The sequence below is a fragment of the Neopelma chrysocephalum genome, unplaced genomic scaffold, assembly GCF_003984885.1.
Source record: "Neopelma chrysocephalum unplaced genomic scaffold, ASM398488v2 Primary Assembly neopelma1_97222, whole genome shotgun sequence".
NCBI classification, from domain to species: Eukaryota; Metazoa; Chordata; class Aves; order Passeriformes; family Pipridae; genus Neopelma; species Neopelma chrysocephalum.
In genome coordinates, this window is record NW_020925863.1 from 1,257,875 (window position 1) to 1,282,442 (window position 24,568).

The 24,568-nt window shown below is 39.6% G+C and overlaps 1 protein-coding gene across 5 annotated transcripts; it reads right to left on the bottom strand.

The window, feature by feature from the left end:
• Positions 1–526: 526 nt before the first annotated feature.
• Positions 527–24,319, bottom strand: DDX59 (DEAD-box helicase 59). Of its 5 annotated transcripts, none has more exons than XM_027671871.1 (8): positions 24,251–24,319; positions 5,781–6,604; positions 4,470–4,637; positions 3,828–3,917; positions 3,212–3,463; positions 2,474–2,626; positions 1,851–1,979; positions 527–994 (listed from the first exon to the last, which is right to left on the bottom strand). In XM_027671871.1, exons 2-8 carry the CDS (start codon positions 6,591–6,593, stop codon positions 731–733), a joined length of 1,869 nt encoding a protein of 622 aa, XP_027527672.1. In that variant the 5' UTR covers positions 6,594–6,604; positions 24,251–24,319; the 3' UTR covers positions 527–730. The 5 variants fall into 5 exon arrangements, with proteins under 5 accessions (XP_027527672.1, XP_027527669.1, XP_027527673.1 ...); XM_027671868.1 differs by lacking the exon at positions 24,251–24,319 and adding an exon at positions 7,895–7,961; XM_027671872.1 differs by lacking the exon at positions 24,251–24,319 and adding an exon at positions 7,765–7,792.
• Positions 24,320–24,568: the final 249 nt, after the last annotated feature.

Here is a 24,568-nt window from a genome sequence, read left to right on the forward strand (position 1 = left end):
AAAAATGAAGGAGTATCTGATGTCAGAGCATGGCAAGTTCTGCTCAAAAAATATGACCATTTATACATTAATTGTTTCATTAAAGAACAACACAAATTTCTTATGTGTTTTATCTTACATCTCTGCAATGGAGCTCCACTAATAACCAAGTACTGCTGCTATTGCAAAGTGATTGAGTAGAACATCCCACTGGTTCACAGGCACTAAAGGAGAAACTAAACTATCAGTATTCTTTACAAACAAAACTTGCATACGTTCCTAAGAAACCCCCAGAGAGCACACTGAGAATTTGCAGAAATGTTCCCAGTGGAAGATTTTATGTAAGCTAACAGGAAGAGATTTTCAGAAACTGTCACCAATTTTTAATGGTTTAAAATGCTGTCCTTTGCAAAGATCTTGTCTCAATGTAATGACCTAAGAATTACCAGAAGAGTATGTCTCACAAGAAGTCTGAAACTATTATGCAGAAATACTAAAACAAAATAAAAGGTATCTTCTCAGTTCATGTTGCAAGCAAGACTACTGGTTATAATAGGGTTACAGACTATTTTTACTAGGCAGTACTGTAATTCAAACACACAGCCTGTACTTCAAAATAAAGATGAGATAAAAATGAGCCTCCTTAAAAAACTGACAAACTTCTTTAAAAAAGGCAATACACAAACCATCATTTCATGTTTATTTTTAATCATAGTTTCATTGTAATTACATAACTATAAATATATCTTTATTACCTCTGAGAATTATTTTTGTTGTGTTTTCTAATAATGTCCATAATATTATCTCCTGTTACAAGGCTATTCTGTAATTGTTTAAGTCTCTGTTGTTCCCTTCTCTTTTGGTCATGCAGATATGGGGAATTAAGCAGCTGTGGAGGAAGAATGGTGCCTGTAGGTTTTACTCTTTTCACAACATCCCAAAAGAGCTTCTTGCTGTTGTTATTGATAAAAGTAATTGCAGTTCCACTGTGACCCAACCTTCCCGCTCTTCCAACCTGAAAAAGCATAAATTAATTTTAAGTTATCAATACTAAATGGAAGTCCTTCAAATAGCCCTTAAAGTTTATTTTATGTTACAAAACAGCAAGTAACCTAAGTGACAGGGCCAAATCTCTAGCACAAAGTTACTTACAAAAAACTTCCTGAATTCAGGATATGTAGATCTGAAGCTTTAGCTTAAATGCACCTAAAGTTATGACTTAATTATGGGACATACCAGAAGTCCACTATTGATACTGAGACATGTGACACAGCCTACGGGCAAAAGCTTACAGTAGATCTGATCCAAACAAAATGTTTTTCAAAAATCTTTATTACAGAGATGTCACATACATGTATCAAGCACAATATGTACCAGCACGACCATAAACATGCCCTTTACTTTCCATGTTCTAGTAACTTTAAATTATTTGCCAGTAAAGTTCATGGCTGGTTTCCTGACTATTTCATGCATATCCCACGCTGCAGATGAACTGCAGCAGACAGAGGGATATTCAGCCTTTCTTCACACAGATAGTAAAAATGGTAGACTTCACTTTCTATAGACACAAACTTCTACAAGACAGTACAAAACAGGAAGAATAATACTGCAAAAATAATTGACATAAAAACACTCTTCTAATTTTTAGTAACTTATATAGATGAGAGACAAGAGCAGTGTTCTAGATTTTAGTAATTTACATAAGAAACTTATAGAAGAGATATCCCACATCTTTCTCTCCTTTCCTATAAAAATCAATATTCTGAAGAGGAAAATAATCTTTCTTTATACATTTAAATTTGAATTTCCACAGGTGGATATCGTATTTTAATATACTTTTCAAATAAGGCTTTAGCAATGCATTTATTTACCTGGTGTACATATTCATCCATACTTGAAGGCATATCAAAATTCACTACCAGTTTGACATTGACAAGGTCAAGCCCTCGTCCAAGGACTCCAGTACTTACTATAACTTCATACTTCTCTTGAAGTAATCCCTGGCAAGGGAGGAACAAATAAAAATTAGTTCTTTTTAGCTCATTTTTATTTTGAACCGCTCCAAGCATAGGTTAAGGGCTAGTGTGTAAGAACAGTGTAAGAACACACTGAGTGGGATTATTCTATTGTAGAAGAGATAATGGCTCCCCTGTATTCTTGATTTAAACAGGAATATAATCCACAGAGATAATTCAAGAGAGATCAAAGCCACAATTTTAATTCTAAAAAGTAATCAATTTAAGATAATGCATATTTAAATTTCTATTTCAAAGCAAATAACCTAGGAAATAGTCTCCAGTATTTATCTACATTTAAAATGGCATTATCATCTTCGGTTTTGCTTGGTCCCATCTGTCTCCCCCAGCACTACCTCAGGTATTACTGCAGAAAAGCAGTCAATTATGACTTTATTCATTCAAGTGAAGCCACCTTAAAAAAAATGGCCTTTTAAAAATATATCAAAATATATCCCGTAACTTTAGGAGGCACAAACCTGTAATATGTCTGTTCTTTCCACCTGAGACTTTTCAGAATGCATAGCTGTGCACTGCAATCCTGTAATCTTATGAACAGCATCACTCAACAGATCTGCTCCTAGCTTACAGTCCACAAACACTAACACTGGAGGCTTGAAGAGCTTCTCATCCTGTAAAATTAAACAGTTCACATAAAAAGGTATTACCATTGGCAACCACTGGCTGCCCATCATCAGCATGGATTCAATTCCTTCTGCTCTTTATCTCCAACATTAACAAGACTTTCAGATGAACAAATGTTTCTAGACTTTAGATAAGAACAAGATACCAACCATGAAACTTTACAAAGCTGTACATTATAAACATATAATGACTTGTAGACTCAGAAGCCAATTTTATATCAACATGAATTTTTTTACAAGTCAGAAGTTTTCAAGTAATTCCGAATTTCTTTAAGTTCTGAGATTTAGTTAAAAGATTCTTATTTACTTCTTGGATAACCTCAGTCAAACATCCAAAATCACCCCCATTTCCTCATAGAAAATACATGGGAGTGATAGGAGTGGAGTAATCCCTGTAACTGCCATTAAAACTCTTACACTGCAGAACTGCTGAAGTGCATGCAGTTACATGCTTCACCTCACTCCACCTCTTCACTACATACAGATTAGAACTAAAGATGAGAACCTGACAGAGATGTGTAAAGACATGAATATTTTTATAAACTGTTCTTATGAGAAAAATATTAGACTTACATTTAGTATTTCAAACAGCTTTTTCTTTTTAGATGGTTCTTCTACCCACAAGATAATCTGGCGAACATTGGAACATGGCAGATTCTTCTCTCCAATCGTTATTCTTACAAAATTGTGCAGAAGCTGATTTGCCAAGTGTTCAATGCCCACTGGAATCGTGGCTGACACCAGTATGGTTTGATGATCCTGTGAGATGTCTTCCAAAATATCCAACACTTGCTGCTGGAAACCCATTTTTAACATGGTATCCACCTAAGTGAAAAATATTAATTTGTACCAGATTTTTCCATGAAGAGCAGGACCCTGAACTTGAATTTACGAAAGAACCACAACATGTATGATGCAGGAGTATTTACAGTCAGAAGAAAAGGTGAGAAAATTAAAAACAAATTATTCACACTGGTCTAATAGTATTACCCTGTCAGGTATCTAAGTCTTTTACAGCCAATAGAAGAGGAGTTGTTCAAACACATTTCAAATTGTATTAAAAAAATAAAATTTTCTCTTAAGAAATGTATTGTATCTTTATAACAAACACTTTGTATGTTTAATCAGTTAGACCAGCCACTCACACAGGCTCTTAAAGGAAATACAGCTCTGATAAATAAAAACTTACCTCATCCACCACTACAATTTTTATGCCATGCAGTTGAACAGAACTTTGCTTTAAAATCTCAAGAAGCCTTCCAGGTGTTGCTATTATAACCTATAAAAAAACCAAACAAACCCAAAAAATTAACCCAGGAGTTAGAAATTCCATGAAAGAACAGATGACTTTCCTAGAAAAACTATCAAGTTACAGCATAGAGATAACAAGGGCTATATTTAGTGAAACTACTTGCCTTCAAATAAGTCATAAAACTTTTAAAGATAACTTAAATTATAGAGGCTCAAAAGGAAATGGACCTTTTAGAACTCTAATGGACGTGTCTAAATTACAAGCAATATAATCTGCATGAAAAACAAACTACTTTTTGCTGTAAATTACAACTCCTTGTCTAATGAAATAGTACATTTTAGTCTTCGAAAGCAGCAATATCACCCATGAAACTTTTTAAAATAAACAAAAAAAAAAAGTTTAGTCAGAACTCAAAATGTTTTTGAAAACTGTATTACTATAAAATTTTCAAGAGCTAACAAACATTTCAGTAGTTTAGACTCAGAAAAAACACATCCTTGTGTGTTCGTACATGTCAACAATAACATTTTCCTTTTCTGTGAATGTCATGAAAATGTAACTCCCCATCCAAGTCCTTACCTTAACACTTTGCTTGAGCCGGTGAAGCTGTGGAGGCAGCGGCAAACCTCCTACCAGGAGAACTGTTCTCATGTTTGGTAAACCAGCCATCAATTCCTTAGCTTGTCTCTCTATCTGAATTGCCAACTCCCTCGTTGGTGCCAAAATAAGGGCTGATGGAGTTTCTGTCTAGAAAGAGGGGGAGAAATCTAATGAACATGGGAGTGCTCTATTATTTTGATAAAAAGCTTTCAAAATTAAATTTCCTAACATAATTTTTTACATTAAAAACAAAAATTATTTTAAACAACAAAATAAAACTATTTCTTGACATATACATGAACTTGTTCAGTGCCCTGAAGATGAAGAATGGGAAAGATCATGTACAGAGGTATTATTCATTGACACTCCAATTTTGTGCATGTTATTATAAACATACAACTGTCTTGCAGACTTTAATGATAATCAGACAGAGGAAGTACTGGAATGCAATGCACCTGTTCTTACGTGTTGTTACATAATGCTTTTATTCTTAAAACTAATGCTAGAGTACTTTAGAGATTAAAAGACTTGCTTAAATAATCTCTCTTCATTTGAAAGAGTTTATGTACTCATTTGTGAGTGTATATACATACATCTGTAAAGGTATCTAACCAGTGTGAATCATCAACTAGAATCACGTCCAGAATGTTCAAATATGTTCTTATAAATAAAACCACCAAAGAAAAAGCAATACTGAGCCACACACAAGGTACTCAATACTATTTGCCATTACTTCTTGTCATACATTCACGTCCTTATGAAGCAAAAACTTTCTTAATTGCTTTTTCCCACAGAATCAAAGGGGTGACTGGGTAACTAGATGATTTCAGAAATTATACTACCCCAAATTCCTGCAGTTATTTGATGGTCAACCAAATATATTCCAAGAGAAATTACTCTGTGAAATTATGCAAATGCCAACAAATGTCTTTCAGCCTTCTGACATATCAAGATAGAGGAACAACTTCTTGCAGAGGGCTGGAATTACTTTCACTTTCTATTTTAAGTCATTTAGGAAGCATACCACAGAATGTAATTACCTTTTTTAAAAAGGAGGAACTCTACACTTGGTAACATTAATAGTTGCTTTATCTCCTGACCAAAGTGAAAAAACATTCAAAATCATTAAAATTAATCAGCAACTCCCCCCACCCCCAAGAACCAACTCTCCATCGATCGAAAGTAAAATAAATCACTGAATGTTAATTAAAACCACCACAGTCACATTCTCCTTCACATTGGGAATCCAAAAGACAAACCACACTCTCAAAACATACAAAGTTCCATTACCTCATTCAAAACCTTCATAATAACAGGGAGTAGGAAGGCTGCTGTTTTTCCAGAGCCCGTGTCTGCACTAGCCACAATATCCCGCCCCATTAGTCCAACAGGGATCATTTGCATTTGGATGGGAGTTGGGACTTCATAGCCAGCATTCTTCAAATTATGGTTTAAAGTTTCAGGAAAACCACAGTGTTCAAACTCCACAATAGGTCTTGGAACTTGCTGGCCCTGGACAGCAATACCCAGCTGCAGTTTAAGGTTCTCAACCTGCTCATCTCGCAAACCCAAAATAAAGGAATGGTCTCTGTAGAAATAAGGTGCATTAGGCAGGTGAGCTTCTGCTTCAGAGTTTGTGAGTTGATCAGATGTCAGCTGTTCTTCCTTTGCTTGAGTTTGTAGAAGGTGTTTGGCTTTACATTCCAAACTACAAACATCTTCATCTGTTTTATCGCAGATATACTCTCCATAGCGACCACACACCACACACACAGGTTCTCCGGGTTCTGCCCAACGCTGGGATTTGCTGAAGGATTTTATGGGTTCTTCCAAAGGGCTGCCTTCATCAGTATTTTGGCTGTCCTTTCCCAACGTTGTATTAGCAGCACCAAAGTCTCCAGCTACAGGTTCTGTATGTTCTTGTACAATTTCATTCAAATTGCACGTTGAAGGAGAAGTTTCTGTTCTAACTGACTTACAGTCTTGGAACTCGGTGGTGTCCTCTAGCAAAGGTCCCCCATAAGACAGTTTATTTTTCTTAGCTGTACAGCTTTTGTCCTCATCAGCGGTCCTCTTGACTTTAACAGATCTTGGTAAAAACATGCTTCAGTACGCTAGAAAGTAAATGGTTGCAGTTGTTAGAAACTAGTGCTAATGAGAAAGGTACATATACTGTTACCACAAAAAAAAATTCCAGCAAATATTTGCAAACCCAGAAACGAACTCTCACTCCCTGAAAAGATCTAGAAAGTGCCTTATTTAAAAATTATCTTGATCTTACAATGTTCATGCAATGTCAAGTAGTATTTCAAAATAACAGTGGAAGCATGGAACAGTACAGAGATCCATCTACAGGTAGTTTTCACTATTAGACCTTTGCAGCTGAGTAAAAACTTTGGTTTTGACTGCATGGAAATTTATCTTTTTTGAGAGTCAGTCATTTAAATTCTTGGAGAGCTGTTTCTAGGACAAAACTATGAAAGCAAGCATTCTTCTAAACTATATATAAAAATAAAAAAAAAAAATAAATTTCGAAAAATATGTCAAATTCAGTAGAGGACCCACTCAAGACTACTCCTTTTGTTGTCCTTTTTAAAGGACACTCAAATTTAAAAGGTTGCACACTTCTGAGATGTTGAGTCCAGATCTGTTTGTTCGAGGTGTCCAAAAAAGAGCATTATTACATTGCCAAATCTCTACTGTAAAACAAGGAAGACAAATTAAGTGTCCATAACTAACCATAACTTTTATATTCTGAAACCTTCAGTAGCTGACTCTGAAAGCGTCAGATATTCTCACTAATCGTTTGCTATTGTACAATCAGTAAATAAAGTACACAAAACTCGGCAATTTTATTCTGAATAAATGGTACTTTGTATACCAGTCTCTGAGAACTTCCTCGTTTTCTAAAACCCCACAAAGCTATCTCTGTGTTTACACACAGCTGTGTTTCTGTGTAACTCGGACCCGTCCAGAGGCCGAGGCAGCGGGGCCGGCCCGGAGCTCGGCGGGCAGATCGCGGGGGCCCGGCGGACGCTGCTCCCCCTCGCTATCGGACCAGAAGCCAAATCTCACCACTTAATTTTTCGAGCCTAATGAGGATTTTTCACAACGAACCTCTTCGCAAGCTCAGCAGCCTCTCAGGCAAGGGCAGCGCTCACGCAGAGTGCCGGGCTGACGGACGGGCTGCTCGGGAGGGACCCGCGGGGACCCCGGGCAGCCTCTCCCCACCTACCCCAGCCCCGCTCTCTGGCAACGGAGAAACACCACGCACCCCACGGGACAACAATGCGGCGCGGAGCCTTTTCTGCCCTACAGCCCCCTCCCGCCGCCCTGCCCGCGCCCCCGCCCCGGCGCTGCAGGCGGGGCCCGGACCCGGACCCGGCCCCCCTCGCCTCACGCACCGCTGCCAGCCGCCCGCGGGCCCGCACCGCCTCCCGCACAAAATGGCGGCGGCCGCGCGGGGCCGCTCCCGCCCACAGGCTGAGGCGGGGAGGGGCGGGTTCCCGGCTCCGGGGTTCCCAGCTCCGGGGTTCCCGGCTCCCGGGTTCCCGGCTCCCCGCTCCCGAGAGCCTCCCTGCTCGGCCGGGGAGGGGCGAACCTGTCCCGGAGCTGCTAAACTCGGCTTGGATTGGGGCCTGAAGGCGCGGTTTTTGTCCACCAAAATGGGATTCGTCAACCAGTGTAAAACAAGCCCAATAATTACAAACTCGAGAGAGACATTGATTATTGATTTCAGAGTTGCGCAAGCCCGAGTGCTCGGTGTTATTCCACAAATCGAGCACACCAGCTATCAGTACATTTTACTATTTATACATTTTAGCAAAGGAATTAGTGCTCATTTGCTACAAGTTACATTGTTCTCTTATTAATTAGTATTCTATTGCTTAATGATTCCCTCACTTCTCATGCTAATTAGTCCACATGCCCAGTCTTTCTCTTCTTTTGGGTCGGCGGCTTTCTCGGGTCAGTGGTCTCTGTGTTGGTGGTCCCAATTTGCCCCTGCCAGAATTAACCATTTAACCAGTTGGAGCAGATTCAGCACAGTTGCTGAGTTGTCTTTATTAGTTTCTTCCTTATCTTGGGAGTACTGCCAAATGTCCTTGTGGCCTGTAAATTCTGCATTCTTTGTGTCCACTATCAGAGGACAGCCTTCTTCCCAAGCTTTACTAACTTCCCCCTAGGTCTTTGATCATTGGAGCATGCCGAGGCCTAAACTTTAACAAGGCAATTCTACCAACAAGTTATTTGTCTTCAACACCTGGACATCACTTAAAGCTTTCTTGTGAGCTGCTATCTGTTTCACTGACTAAATCTCCCTTCTTGTTGATTAGCCTTGAAAGTATACAAAGATCAAACAGCAAAGAACATCCTTAGGAAAATTGTACATATTCCACATTTTGCAACAGGATGCTGCACCTCTGGCTCTGCAGGGGGAGCACGTCCAGCACTCCCACAGTTACAGCCCGAGTTGCCAGATGCTACAGACACACCCATTTGCACACGAGGAAAACATTCCTGCTACACATGACAGAGCCACAAGGTATGGGAGAGAAATGCCCAGTGCATGCCCCACCTGCTTGGAAGGGCACAGTGAGATAGCTGTTCACATACTGCAAATTGAGTAAGTTATTACTTTCAACAATAAATAAGCATATTTACACTACCTCACAAGGCATGAGAACACAAGAATTTATGACATTTCACTGCAGGGCACAAAACACTTTCAGACTGATGGACAACCTGTCCTTTGCAAGACAGCCCAGGTGTGACCACTGCCCCAGGCAAACCCAAGTTCCTGGAGAGAGTAGGAGGGCTTGGATGTGTGTCCACTCAGAAAGGCTGATGGCTTATCTGCTCGGCTATTGTCAACAGGGTAGTCACTGCCACTCCCTCGCTTTTCAAGGACTCATGTTACCACAAGGAGGTCAGTCAACCTGTGCCAGGTACTCCCTTCCAACACCAGGACCTGTCAAAGGTAACCTCGCTGTGTCTGTATGGGCCCTGATTTTGAGCACATGCAGCAAGACCGGAGTATTCCCAAAGTAAAAATATACCCTATGACCATAAATGATTTGGTGCATGGCAAAGATATCCTGCTGGGAGTTCTCTGGGTTGATGTACTCCCAGGCACTCTAGATACCCTAAACCAGATTTCATCTTACCTCCCTCCCTCTCCTCCAACATTGATCCCATTAGCCTGAAAGCGTCCCCGTTGACGCAGAGTTCCATTTCTGCCTCATTACTTTTGTTGGTGACTACAACCATCACCATTTCCAACTAAAGAGAAAATCCATAAATCCTAACAGCCCCTTTGGAAGCACTGTTTAATAGCAGTACAGAGGAACAGCCAGGGAGCCAGCAGGACGGGGTTAAAACACAGACACAAAGCTGGGGGCTTTCAAACAGCATTCTATAATGCATTCTATAACATTCAAATCCAGTCACACGTGAAACATGCTCTACCTTAAAGTATCCTGGAAATCTCTGTATTGGATTACTACCACAGTAGCAATACAAAGTTAGTGCAAATAAAGGGGGTTTGGTCTCTCTGGGATTATTAATTAACTGGTAGAATTGGAAGAGACTATTGAACTACTGGAAAGATTAAGTGGGCATTTCTAGACTGAAAAACTATCAGGCACCTTTTACCCACACTCCATACATTCCTGTTAAAATCCCCACCTTTCTCTAATTCAGCCTCTGTCATTCCCTTTTGTTTGCACTGACTTTTTTTCTTCATTTTCCCTCCCTAACATAAGTGAATTTCCTTTTCTTACTTCCATTTTTACGAGGTCATTTCCTGGAATTCAAAACATCATTTGCTAAACAAAGACCAGTATTTCAACAATATTCAATATGATATGAGATGCTTCATACTCTATATTCATACACCAAAATGCAAATATCCCACATGTATCAGCTTTTTCTATTTTTTTTAGTGTATAACAGCAGTCAGAAAAAAACAAAGTCACTTGGCAGGAAACACTGGGAAAGGTATATAGAACATTACTGTATAAACTGACAAGCCACCTATATGGATGCTCCATATAGGAGCATTCCCCATCAGTCAGTCCCTGTGTCTGAGAAAGACTACAGCAATGCTTGAAATTGAGTTTTAGGAAAGGACTCTATGGGTATTAAGAGGCATGAAAGGGCTTCCATGCAAGAGACAACTATGTAAACTCAACAGTCTGAAAAAGAGATGACTGAGGAACAGGTAACAGTAGATCTCCTGTACCTTGAATGGCTCATAAAGGCTGGACAGCTATTGATAGTTCATTCTTCCAACAAAAATTGTAACATGCTTTATAATAAGTGCTCACAACTGAAAAGGAGTGCAAGCTTCCACAGAATGTAGTAGGTTATTCTTTATTTACAGGGAGAAGATAATCAGTATAGATGTAACAAAACCTCTTCTGGAGGTATTTGTGAGCTCACTAAATACTTTTTTTTTCCTGGAATAAAACATAAATGTTCTATTTCAGTCACTTACCTGTTTTTTTCAGAATGATGAAATATGTAAGAGTAAGAGATAGCCTTGGTGAATTTAATTCCCATCCTCCCAGCTCTTGATGCTGCTAATCAGATCTGAGGTGAATGACATTTTAAAAAGATTTTTGAATTCCAATTTTTGTAACCTTCAGAGTTCACAAAATGTCCCAGACAAGATGCTCTCAGATATGCTACAAAGGCTTTGTCTTGGTATTCTTCCCTCTAAAAACTAGTTAGTTCAAGCATTGACTGAATAAAGGTGGGGTTACATCCTGTTAGAAAACCACGAATAATTATAGACAGTAATTTTTGTACATTCTGGACAATTTATCTGGGAGTGTCATAATGGAAAATCTTAAGGTCTCCAGGGCAGCAAGGTAGCATTTGCATTTTGTATGATCACATTGTTATTTAATTTAGTTGGTAAAACACCAGGAATGTACAATATTCTCATCTTGCCTACGCTGCACGTGTTCTAGTACAACAGCTGCCCAGGAAAGTATCACGTACTGTTATTAGAAACCCCTGCACAAATACAGTCCTTATATAATTAACATGTCTCTTCACAGTAAATTCTAAAGTAAATATTAGGAGCTACAGAAACGTAACACACACACAACCCCACATGTACAAAAGGACTAATATATAGTGACACAGATTTACGACATAAATATATAGCCACAGATTATTTCAACATTATGCAAATTTTTGTTAGAATATCAAAGATAACAACTATTAATTAAAAGTCAAAATAATGAAAACAATAACTCAAGCAAAAATTATTAATAGTTAAGTATCCCACTTTTTGGTCTATTTTAAATGATATCAAGAAGATTTTTCTATATTCACTCATGATTTCTATATTAAATATACGGAAAGCAAACTTCTGGGAACTTGGATTCCTGCCCTCAATTTAAAATCAAGTGCTTTGCCCTGTAACATCTCATAGCCATTCTTTAAAAGCATGAATTAACCTTTTCCATCACTTGCAAATAATAAATAATTCAGTAAAATAAGATTGGATTAAAGCAGGAGGCTGAAATCCCTCTACTCCCAGGCACACTAAATCCATAAGAAACAGGCATTCTGCACACTAATTCCAAGAGAGCATCCCAAGCATTTCCAAGAGCTGCCTGACTGTACCACACACCTCAGCTCTCCACAGCAACACTGCCCAGAGTGACCCCATCAATTCAAACCTGTACCAGAATACAACCTCCAGGCACCTCTCCACCAATCTGGCAGGAAAGGTCTTCTCAAGTTCCACACAGGGATTTGATTGGCACATAAGTACATCCCAAAGGGTAACTGTCCAAAACATTTTAATACAGGGCATTTTAATTTTCCTTTGTAGCCAAAATATCCTCATGTGATGTCTGATTTTTCCACTCGGAGTGAGCTCCCAGTGTACGCAAAATTACTGAGAATGGACTCTAATTTGAGTCCAAGCAGCACCTCGTGCATCACTCCCTCAAGTGGCAAGTGCCAGGAGTGACAGATCTGACAATTAAAACGTGTCTAAAATCACATCAAGAGGAGAATAGCTTTGGGTTTTCTTTATGCTATTAATTATTTTAAATATCTCAACACATATCCTGTGTAACATTATTCTACACCAAGGAATTACAGAGCTTTAGTGTTGTTTTATAATGTTATAATGGACGACGAGCATTAAGTTTATGAAGATGTCAATTAAAGAATAAAAAAATTATTCTCTGGGTTTGTTTAGGTTTTTTTAAGTGTGCCACAATACATGTAATTGGAGTTAATAACACATCCACTGCTTGGGTGAAAGCAAGAGGGAATGTCTTTCCATTCAGAAGGCATGGAAGTCAAAGCATGTTTACGTGGGGATTGGTCCCTGTGTCTGCTCCACCTGATGCTATGAAACTAAATATTTTTCTGTTTCTTCAATGTTTGGGGATTTTGAAGCCACTCAGCATATTTTTAGGTAGGTAGTCAACTGCAGCTCTAACCCAAAGCATATTTAATGAATAGTTCTTTGATTGAAGGAACTAGTGAGTCAATGACACCACTGGTTTCTGAATTACAGCTTTAAAGGAACCACACAGGAAAAATCCAGATAATCTAAAACCAAATAATGGTGGCTAACCATTAACTAGTCAATTTTGCTAATATTCATACAAAATGGCCTGATTTAGTACAGCTATTGCACACAGTATACTTATTCTGAGGCCCAGTTTTTCTAATTTTGCTTAATTTAAACAGACAACTCCTAAGATTTTAGAAAGTAAATAATCAGTAAAAGAAGACTTGGACTAATATTTTCAGGCTTCCTGAGCATTCTCTTTGTTTGCAGAGCCACATTCTAAGGAAACATTGGTTGATATTAATCTCTGCAGAAATCTGTGGTAAAATCGGAATTTTAAAAAAATAATCTAATTAAATCTGAATTTTTAAAGCATATGACTGAATTGGTTTAAAAAAGAACTCCAAAAAACACCCCAGCAACCAAACAACAGCACTCCTGCCCTGAAGCTCCAGCATTAAATGCCACTAGTCTATAGGGAAATAACTGTATAGGGCAATTCATGAAAAAATTATGAACATAATTAATGTATGTGATTTTATGCATATAATATTTACTTTGAAAACTGATGGACTCCTTAATTCAATATCATCATACCCTTAGCACAGCTATAAAAACTACAGTGAATACAGTTACCAACTTCTTTGTGCAAGATACAGACCAGCTTTTTGCAGTTAAAAGGAATGATTTTAGGGTATGAGAACCATTTAAACATATTCAAACTTACCTATCTTTGTCGGGTCTCTGAGAGTTAGAGAACAAGAATTTGATCAAAAGATTGCAAAGACAATTGACAAATTCCAGAGACTTCAGTAAGCAGCAAACTGTAACCCAGAGAATTCAGGTGGAAATTAACAGGATTAAATGATCTTGAAATATAACATAATTAGAATTAAGAATTAAAAATTAAAAATTCTCTCCTTTCATGTTAATCTCATTTTCTTTCTGAGAGGGTATAAAACGCTGTATTTGGAAAGCTGCTTACCAGTTTGCCATTTAGATTTGTGTTCCAGTTAATAAGGCTGTTTGGAGGCAAAAGAGATTGTCATCTATTCTAAAAGTAAGATAACACTCACACAACATGCACTTACTGAAATTAAACCCTCCCCCCCCCCCTTTGAGGTCTCAGACAAAAGGATGGGAGAAGAAAAACAGAAATTCCACGAGAGACAACAGGAATCATTAGGTTCCAGCTTGCCAGATGACCTGTGTCCAATGTGTATTGCCACCTGCCCATCAATAAACTCTCTTTTGAATTGTATCACTTTTTAAGAGATTAAGACCTTTCTAATTAATCAGCAAGTATGATAAATATAACAGGTACATTGCATTCATATTACAGGGAGACAGGTGAAAGAAGAAGAGTTATAATCCACTAATGTGACAGACTGAAGGAAAAATTTATATCATAAGCCCTTTGAGTAAATGGATAATAAATTTCCCTTTCCACCAGGAAAGCTCCTATCAGCATTGCTAGTTTTGACAGCAGAAACTACTGTAAGAAAGGCCTGAAAAACATGCAAGATAGCTGCTACAAACTAGACTTTTTATCAGTTGTCTTGTTAAAATCTATTCTAATATTAACTAATAGGTTTAACCTTCATGCTTCCCCACATTAGATTTGGTCCCCCTTCTGTCTTTGCATGAAATCTTAAAACTGTCCTAGTTGAATCCCTCACACAAAAATTATTAAAAGAAGGGTGTGGAAAGAGTGTAACTTCACCTACGAAAAGTCAACTCGCTGCTGCCAGAGTAGATGGCAAGTTCAGGGTGTCCCTGCTACAAGTGACTGCCAGCTGTGAGTTGCTTTTGGAAGGCACGGGCAGCCTTTACCAAGCAGAGGATGCCCCCAGCTCCTGTACCTTCTACCAGTGGTGGGCTTGGTGGCTACACAGCTCCAGGATGCCTTGAGGCCAGCCTTTACCACTGCTCTCAGTGACTGTTTCTGTTGGGCTCCAGCCTACAGATTTTTTTTAAAGTTCTCAAAGGTCACTCTTTGAGTATTCATTGCAGTCTTAATAGTGTAAATAAAAAAATACACCTTGTGGATGTTTTCTTCTACAGGCTCATCCTGCAGGTCTTGGATATTAATTTCACAGACCTGGGTCGTAGTTGGCACTAACTTCACTAGCACAGAAGTTTGTCACGTGCTAAAAAAAGGCATTGTACATGACTGCTAAGCAAAACAGAGGATACAAGTTTGTTTGTTTGGGGACTTAGTTTACCAAAAAAAGTTACACCTGCAATTAAAATTCTTTCCAAAAGGATTGTAATGCAATATAAATACATGGTCAACATGTAGGCCATTTATCCATGACTTTTTTTTAATAGAAAAGTATACCAGATGGCTTTCATTTCCAAAGGCAAAACACTTCTTTTAATTGCATACTTAAGGCTCACAGACCCCTAAAGTTAAACCAACAGATTTGTCCTTCTGAAATTTAGTTACTTTTCTAAACTTTGTTTGCTGTGAGAACATGCAGACAATGCATTAGCTCAGCTTGATAAAGCACAATAGCTATTAAAAAACAAAAGCAAGCCTCAAAAATGCAACATATCTCTCACAACCACTCTTGAATGACTGCTCCCCATGCTGTTTATTAGGAAGATTCAAAGATGCCAGTAACCTTACAGCTGGTGACTGTAAGAACAGAGGGTAACAAGACAGAAATAATGAATGCCTCCTTGTTAAGTCATGTTGTTTGTGCTGTTCCAAGAGAGATCTGCCAAGAACTTTCCATGCAAACCTTATTTTTCTGGGATCTGTAACTTGGCTGCAAAAAAATCCATCATGATAATACCCACTTCAAAAGAATTTAGATTACAAGTTTTAAAATACATTTTCACGTTTTGGTATAAATTCAATTTACACTAAATAAACAGTTTATCACTTCATGTATTTGTTAGTTGCTTTATTGCAAGAAAACCTGTGGTTAGCAAGCTTGCACCCCAGATCATTATATGTTTTCTAACTCTTGGGTATTAAATAAGTCTGAAGTATTGCAGTGTGAAAGGAAACTTTGTGCTGTATGGTCAAGCGTTCAGGGATGTGTATTTTCTTTTTAAGGAAGACTGTATGAAATGCATATGAAGCACTCATGGGATTCTATCTGCCAAACAATTCAGTGGAATAAATCTATGCTAATTCTTAATACAACTCAGCTGACCTGAGTGTAAGGCCAGATTGTGAAAAAGACTGGCTGTTCAACACACCGTTCTCACAAAATATAAGCGTAGAATTTCATGTGAAATTATGTCAGTTTGGGTTTGTTTTGTTTTTAAACAAATGATTCAGAGCTTTGAGCCATGCGAAAGTCCAATTTCAGTTTACCCGTTTCTTTTTTGGCTCATGACCTACTAGGACAAGGTCATTTTGTACAGTTCCTGGCCAAAGCAATATTCTTTCCTGTGGCAACTAGCAAGATATATAGAAATTAGATTTCAGGCACAAAACAGGTTGCAGCCCAAGCTGAGGAAGCTCTCTGTCAGGTAATAGCCTGGTGTCACAAAACAAGAAGGCTATGATAGTTTCCCAAGTGGGCAAAGGTGGTGGCTTAGGCTTACACCTAAGAGGAATGAACCTCCCAGCAATTTAAAACTATAGGAGATAATAAAAACATATAAATATTATCAATATCAATAAATTATAAACTGTTCTGAATATATATGGTGAAATCATTTCAAAAGAAACACTAGAAGGAACAAACCAGAAAACAACAGAGTAGCTTAAAAAGGTTTCTGCTCATTTTCTTGGCTATCTTGGGTTTTCCCTCCTAGAGCACCTTATTCCCCAGAATATTTATACTTACCTCACAGTTCAAGACAAATTGTAATTAAGTAATTCTATGAAACCACAGTTCCCCTGAGATTATTCGCAATTCAGCTAACATGCTGGGTGTATAAGGACATTACCATTCTTGAGGAGTTTGCATGAACTGGAGCAAGTCATCATACTCAGATTCTCATTCTGCTCAGCTCCAGAGTAAACTAAAGCTGCAGGGGAACAGTTCCCCTTGACATTACCAAGGTAAATACCTGAAAAATAGAGCACCACTGCACTATACAATTTGAAAAAAGAAAAACACGGGTAGCCAGACAAGAGACAAGCAAGAACAAAGAGCTCCTACCAGATCAGTGGAACTTGGAGTAAAAAGGCAAAGTAGCCAAAAGGCTTCTGCATTACTGACACAGTCTGCTCTGCAAGGAGCCACAAAGGGAGGCAGTGGTTACAAGAGGGTGTTGGCCCTGGGAAGCATGACATGTCTTTCTTTAATCATTAAAAGAGCCAGCAGATGCACAGACACGGAGCATCTTCATTCAGATGGCTCTTAATCTTCTGTTGACACACAGGAAACCTGCTCTCTAGCAGCACCGAGGATATTTCTGTGGCACTGGACTCTCTTAAATAATGAAATCAGAGCAATGTAATCAATCAATTTGGACATTTCCATTCTTTGTGCCAACAAGTGGAACCATGGCTGCTCCCTGCCCAGGTGGGACAGCAGAGATAACACTCTGTGCATTAACAGAGCCATGTATATTAGAGAGCACAAATACCATATGATGACAGAATAACCAGAGAGATGTATCAACCTTTTGTAGTTAATTTCTCTTTTGAAACTTTCTAGAAAAAAGAAATCACCCAGGTTTTTTTCTTCAAATACAAATAAACTGCATGACAGCTTTGATCCAGAAACCCAATTATATATACACCTACATTTAATTATGTCTGTAGCACCAGTAATTTCAAAAGGGAACAACACATAGGATTAACCTAAACTTAAAAAAAATCCTTCTTGAAGCCAAATATATACACACACACACAAACACACATTTAGTTTAAGGCAACTATTAAAATAATTGTTGCTCTTTCCATGTTTCTAATATATATTGAAATTGGGGAGTATTTAAATCAAATTGTTCTATACACAGCTTAAACATCTCATACATTTTTCTATCTTGAACATAAATTAAGTTATGCCAAAAGATAATTAAATGTAACAGAGTTCTGTACACTCAGGTTGTGATGACCTTACCATAATCGAAATCTCCAACACCATCAAGGATCACTATGTATAAACAGTTACAATAAAAATCTTTAATATACACCTTCCACATCTAATTTTTAAACAGTTACCAGGCTATGTACACCTGCTCCCTAAAGAAATAAAAAAATTCCTCAAAAACTTACAATTTCTCAGTAATTTAAGGGAAATGGAAACTGCTTCAAAAACAGTGACATTTTGGAGCATGATGTTTCAAAGAAGACATATATAAAAAACCCCACTGTCACTGGGTAGTCTGCTGTTCTATTCCCTTGCTTACCCCTCCTCATACATATTCACTACCACACCTTCCAAAAAAAAAAAAGAATTTCACTGCAATGAAGTGATACCAGAAATGTACTGTTCAAACACAGTGTTTACTGCTGGTCTCATTCAGACACACATGAGCTTCAGTGAAAACTGGAAGCAGGGCCAAAACATGGGAAACTGAAGTCTATTCATGCTCTGCTAATAAACCATGTATATGCTCAAAACAAATGAGCTTTTATGAATGTTCGGATCTTTCTTCACATGTAGAAGCCTCATAAAAAAAGCCAGTCAGAGCACGAAAAAGTGCACAATTTTGTATTGACTCTCATTCAGATTCGGTGAAAAAGCCCTAGTAACTGATTTAAACTTCTTATACGTGAATGCACAATTTGAAAACTAAAGTCATGTCCATTTTCCTCTGAACTTGGCTGCAGATAAAGCATTATCTGACAACTACCATAATGGTAATAAATATGGCGGTTTAGTTTTGTACAAAGTTTATAATAAAACATATCAGTTATAGCAGGGTATTTGTTTTCCTCACAGACAACCTGGCAACAGCAGAGCGGCAAAAAGGAGAAAGCCTTGGAATTACAGAGTATTGCACAGCACGCGTGGGAAGAAAGCTCATCTAAAATCTCCTAGAACAAGAGCAATTCCAGGAGATGGGAAGACCACAAAAGCAGCCAATGTGAAAACCAGATTAAAAAAATTAAAAGTAAATTTAAAAATCTGAGGAAAGAAGGCACCAAAGTAACCAGAGAAAAAGACAAAACAAATCAACAAGTCTTGAGGGGATGAGAGGTTTTTCCTCTCACAGACCACAAATCTATTGCCTGATTGGTGACCCAGCAGAATTGGGAGGGAAGATGTAGATTCCCACCCCCCCCACCTTCACAGAGCTCCATTAGGTCAAAGCCAAGTTGAGGAAATGAAACCAGTAGCATCCAAGTATTAAGAGAAGTGACAGTTATGTACCACACTTGACTCTTGTCAGGAAGCTTTTTGGTTGTGCAGATTTCAGTAGCAGTAAATGAGTTAAAGTAGGTATCACTCCACCTTTTTCCTTTTTTAACTGTATTGAAAATCACCGACAATTCAAGTAAAATGTCAGACAAACCTTTATTTTCCCTTTGACTCATGACTCTACTAGAATCTATAAAGTTGGTAAACTGTTTTATTCCCTTTTAAATGCCTCAGCACTTTCTGATTACAAATTATTAGAACAATTTGAAGGACAGTAATTATGTAACTGTTCTTGTACTTTTGTATCATCCTGAAACAGGAAGAACATACTCCCTTCCAAAATCATGCTCTGAGAAAATTCCTAGCTTGCAGAAACTACATACATGCATGTCAGTAATAATGCCAAAGAAGTTTAAGAATTCAAACAATCACTCACTTGATTATCACAGAATGGCCTGGGTTGGACGGGACCTTAAAGGTCATCTAGCTGTAGGAAAAAGAGCTTTGAAGAGCTGCCAGCTCTGGTCAGCTCCTTCATCCATAAGGACAGTTTCCCAGGGGATCTCATTCACCAACTCCTTAAACAATTGGAAGTTCATTCTTTCAAAGTTCAGGGTCCTGACTTAGCTCCTCACCAGGCTCATGCTCCTTGAGATCACAAACTTCACCAGGGAGTGGTCGCTACCCAGGCTGCCACCAATCTTAACCTCTCCAATGAGCTCCTCTGCACTGGTGAGCACCAGGTCTAGTAATCCTCTTCTGGCTGGTTCACCTAATACCTGGACCAGGAAATTGTCCCCCTACACACTCCATAAGTCTCCTGGACTGCTTACAACCAGCTGGATTGTGATTGAAAAATATAATTTCTTAACTCTTACAGTTTTACCTCTGCTTATAAAGAAGTATATTTAATAAAAGGTCTTAAGTTTAAGAGGCTGGAATATCAGTAACTTCATTTCACAAGTCATCTCTAGGCTGGAATAATCCCACAGAATGACTTAAAGATTGCCTGCTCAACCTCACACACGCAATATAAACCTGCTGAAGTCAACAAGCTTGTTCCTTAAGGTTCACATTGGGACATGACGACTGGTTCTTGGGCTGTATGTTGACAGTCTGACAGCACCACATTGAGTTGTACATGCTGCCTCTTTGCCAGAGGTTACAGACCACAGGGTGTATCCCTCCCCTCAGCCAAAACCATTTCTATCATGACTGATATCCTCTAAGCTAAAGCAAACAGATGGGATCATCTTAATTAGGCAAATTTGATAACGGCAATTAAAGACAATATGCCCACGGTGTTATTTCAAGTCTGTTTCCAACACTGAGCATTGAAGCATTACCCTGCAGAATAGTTGCTGTGAGCTGCTGTGTTTGTGGATTTGCCCTAATAGCACCAGCTAATCTGAAATGGGAATGTTCTTATTACCCTTCATAGGCAGCCTGATAAACTGGCTGTTCACTAGCACCAAGTCTGTCTACAGACAGAGCCATTCCAAAAATAATAATGGTATTGCTAATTTAAAACATTTTACTCTACCTTTATCATCAACTATTGTGAAGGAAGAAACTATGCATGAAATGTTATTCCAGTTTGAACACTCTATTATCTAGCAATAGGCTGAATTTAGTCTACTGCTTTCTACTCTACACATATCCTCTTCAGAAGCTAAGTGAATCCTAAACCAAGTGAAAAAAATTGTATGAAATTGTTAGTCAGGACTCATTCCACTATCTCCCAAGGTTATAACTATTAGCAACAACTGCCATCCACATCATTATTCACAGCTTAATGGTCATATTTGTTCCTGTTGCCTGATGCTGACTACAGGCGTGGTACACCCACTGCATAGATGACCAGACACATGACAGTGAAGAATCAGGCCTATGATGTAATCACAGGATAAAACTAGTTAAATGGGTTTCTAATTTGGGGTAGAGGGAGGGGAAAGGAAGTAAGAAATAAGGTAAAAAAAAAAAATCTGTGAGCTGATTGTTTTAATTCTCAATACTTTGTCTTTCCACTTGGAATTAACATTAAAGTATTAAATACTCTGCAGCAGAAAGATTGTGTACAGAACAGATTATCACTATTTAAAATATTTTAAGATGGATAAACAGGAGCAGAAAGGCATGACTCCTCACTCAGTTTTCCTGTTTATTTACCCTGAGCAATTAGAGCAAATTTTAATAATTTTCCATGTTGGCTGTTGATATCTTTGATAATGCAATAAGCAAGATGACACTTTGGCATGTCTGCAAAAGTAGAAGAACTGGCACAAGAACTCCAGAAACTAGTGGTGATGTCTTCTTTTTCACTTATTAGATTTTATATTCATGCATTCACTTCTAAGAGCACTAAGCAAATGAAAAACCACTTTGATTGCAGTTACCAAAGACAACATTTTTAGATTTTGTTTTGTGACTCTGAACAGGTTTCATTGGCACAAATGCTGCACCCACAACGTCTGCATTTTAGATTAGACTGTAGCAATGTCTATATACGTACCTATCCATAATTGTACCTATTGCCATTTCTGAGATGCATTCTCTGAAACAATATTCACTTTTTCCTTTTTTTAACTGAGAAGGGACTCATGACTGCAAGAATTTTGGAAGATCAGACTTTGCTTCAGGTAAGCCTCACTAGTCCCAGTGTCTACTACAGTACATATGTATATGTGATGTTTTGCAAGTGCATAGGAACAGATTATAAATACAAGAGTACTTTATATATAACTGATGATTTCTTATTTGGATTATGCCACATTTCTTTTAGAAATCTGTTTCTGCAAGTTTCATATAATTTTATAGGGACTAGTTTGTAATATTTTGATCTCTTAAAGTAGATCCTATATCCATAACAACTAAATAACAGCCTTATAGTTTTCCTAAACATGTTTTCCTGTATGTTGATCTAATTTTTAGGCATTTTCTTAGTCATACAAGAAACAAACTAGTTGGGATCTGGAGTATATTTTTTTTCCATAGCTCTAATCCTTTGAGGTTTTAAAGCTTATAAATTTCATGTGTTTGTTGTTACATATGCAGGAAGAATTAATAAAGTTTTCTAGTGGCAGTATAAAAAAATAGTCAAAATAACATTAAGTTTCTAATATATTTCCAAAGTATGTGTAAAAAATAATTCAGGGAAATGTGCAAATGTAGCTCTTACTTTAGTTGTTGAAAGCTAAGCATGTACTTTCTGAATAGAGAATATTTTCCCAAGTCACACCTGTATGTTAATTTGGTATTGTTATTATATTTCTGCTGCAGAGGATCTGGGAATTTCAGTCTCACGCCTGCTAAAGCAAGGATTTCTCAACTTTCCTCCTCCCCTCCCTTCTGCTGAATACTGCCCACAGCAGCTCCTAGTTTTGTATCTCGCTATGTACCACTTATGAGTGGTATGTATGACAGTCTGGGAATCCCACCCCAGAGAGCATACGGGGAGATACTCGGCAACAATTTCTTCAAATGTTGACCTCCATAACCCTTTCATTTACTCATTACTAATAAACATAGATACATGTCAGTAAATCTTGCTTCATATTCATGATGTTTGTCTCACTGTGCACATGAAGTGCTAGAAGCATACACAGCCACACAGCAATGGAAAAATCACTGTTCAGATCAATTCATGGTCCAATTGAAACATGAAGAAATAACAGCCTGGCCAGAATATTATTTGAGACTTTACAATGTCATGCTAAGACTGTGTCTAAATATTCTTTTCCAGACTCAGGGGAGCAACAGAAAACCTCAAAATCAACCCACCTCAGGCTGCTGCCCTCCATTACAAGAGGTTGGGAAAACAGTCACTGAATTACCATAAGGGAATGGGGGCAAATCAGCTAATAATTACTGTAAGTCAGGAGTGGTCCTTAAGCGATTCATTAAAGCTCAACCAGATTAAAGGGGGGAAAAAAGGTACAAAAAGAAATTATTAATTTCTGGCCAGATCAGCTTCTTGAACTGGCTCACCACAGAGCTGCTAGAGCACCCAGGCTGGCGGGGAAGGAGGGCACACTTCGACATTGCACCAGCCTATACATACAATATATACATATTGTATATACAGCATATACAATAACTATATACACAATAACCTACAGTAACTATTTGTTGCCAAAACTCGGAGATGTACCACCCGCTGGCGCTGCGGGTCACCCGATGACACAGTGCCCGTGCCGAGGGAGGCAGTGCTTCCCGCCAGCCTGCCCTCAGCAACACGGCCGCACCCTCAGAACCGCACTTCAAAGCCAACCCATCCAGTTCTGTTTGAGTCAGGAATCACCCAGTCACTGCTCCTCCCGTGACTAATACTTCTCTCCACGCTGCCCCTGTTAAAGTGATTCTGCACTTCCAACAACAGCCCAGCTACTTGTGGGCACGACAGCAGATGGTCTCTAGGGCAAATCGTTACTCCTGCCTGCTAATTACAGTGATTACGTGACTAGGCCCTGAACCATTTTAAGGCTTTGTCATTTTTCTACCCGAGCATTCTTAAAGTTATTTATAGACGCGATTTAAAATAGGAGGGACGAACGCCCAGGGGCGGGATGCTCAGCCCGCCTCCCCGGCAGCGCTCTGTGCTCCGGCCACAGCCACTCGGTCCGCCGGGGCTCCCCCGCAGCCGGGCGGCTCCTCAGCCCCCTCACACCCGAGACACGCCGGGGCTGATCCGATCTTGCCCGACGCCACCGCCGAGGGCCCGTCCGGCCACGCCGTGGAGAGCGGCGACGCCGGAGCGGCCCAGGGACACCGCCCTTTCCCACCGCCGGGCACCGCCGGCGCCCCCTGACCGCGGGAAACACTCCGCCCTCTCCCGCTGCCGCCGGGGTAAGGCCGGGCTGGGCCGAGCCTGAGCCTGAGCCCGAGTCTGAGCCTGCCCGCGCTCCCGCGGCCGCCCCACCCGAGGCCAGACCCACCTCGCGCGCCCCCGCCTGCCGCGGCGCCGGAGCCCCCGTGGGCTGGGGGCGGCCCCGGGCCCGCCCCGCCCGGCCGGGGAGGCGGTGGCGGCACATGCGCAGCCGCGCTCCGCCCGTCCAGTGCGGCAGCCGCGGGTGTGGAGCCGCAGCGGCAGCGCCGGGCGGGAGCGGGGCCGGGGGGCGCCGGGGCCGCCGGGCAGCGCCGGGGGAGCCCGCACTGCTCCCGGCCCGCACAGGCGCCGCTGGCGCGGTTGCGGAGCGGAGCGGGACTGCGCGGCGTTTTGGGGCCGGTCCCCGGCGTTTTGACATCCCGGCGCC

Bases quoted from the DNA above. Each gene is read 5' to 3' on its own strand.
- DDX59 (XM_027671871.1), bottom strand. From the start codon at position 6,593: ATGTTTTTACCAAGATCTGTTAAAGTCAAGAGGACCGCTGATGAGGAC. The intron at 2,627-3,211 runs GTAAGTCTAATA...TTAATTTTACAG, and splicing joins AGCTGTTTGAAATACTAAAT to GATGAGAAGCTCTTCAAGCC. The intron at 1,980-2,473 runs GTTTGTGCCTCC...CTCCCTTGCCAG, and splicing joins AAAGAACAGACATATTACAG to GGATTACTTCAAGAGAAGTA.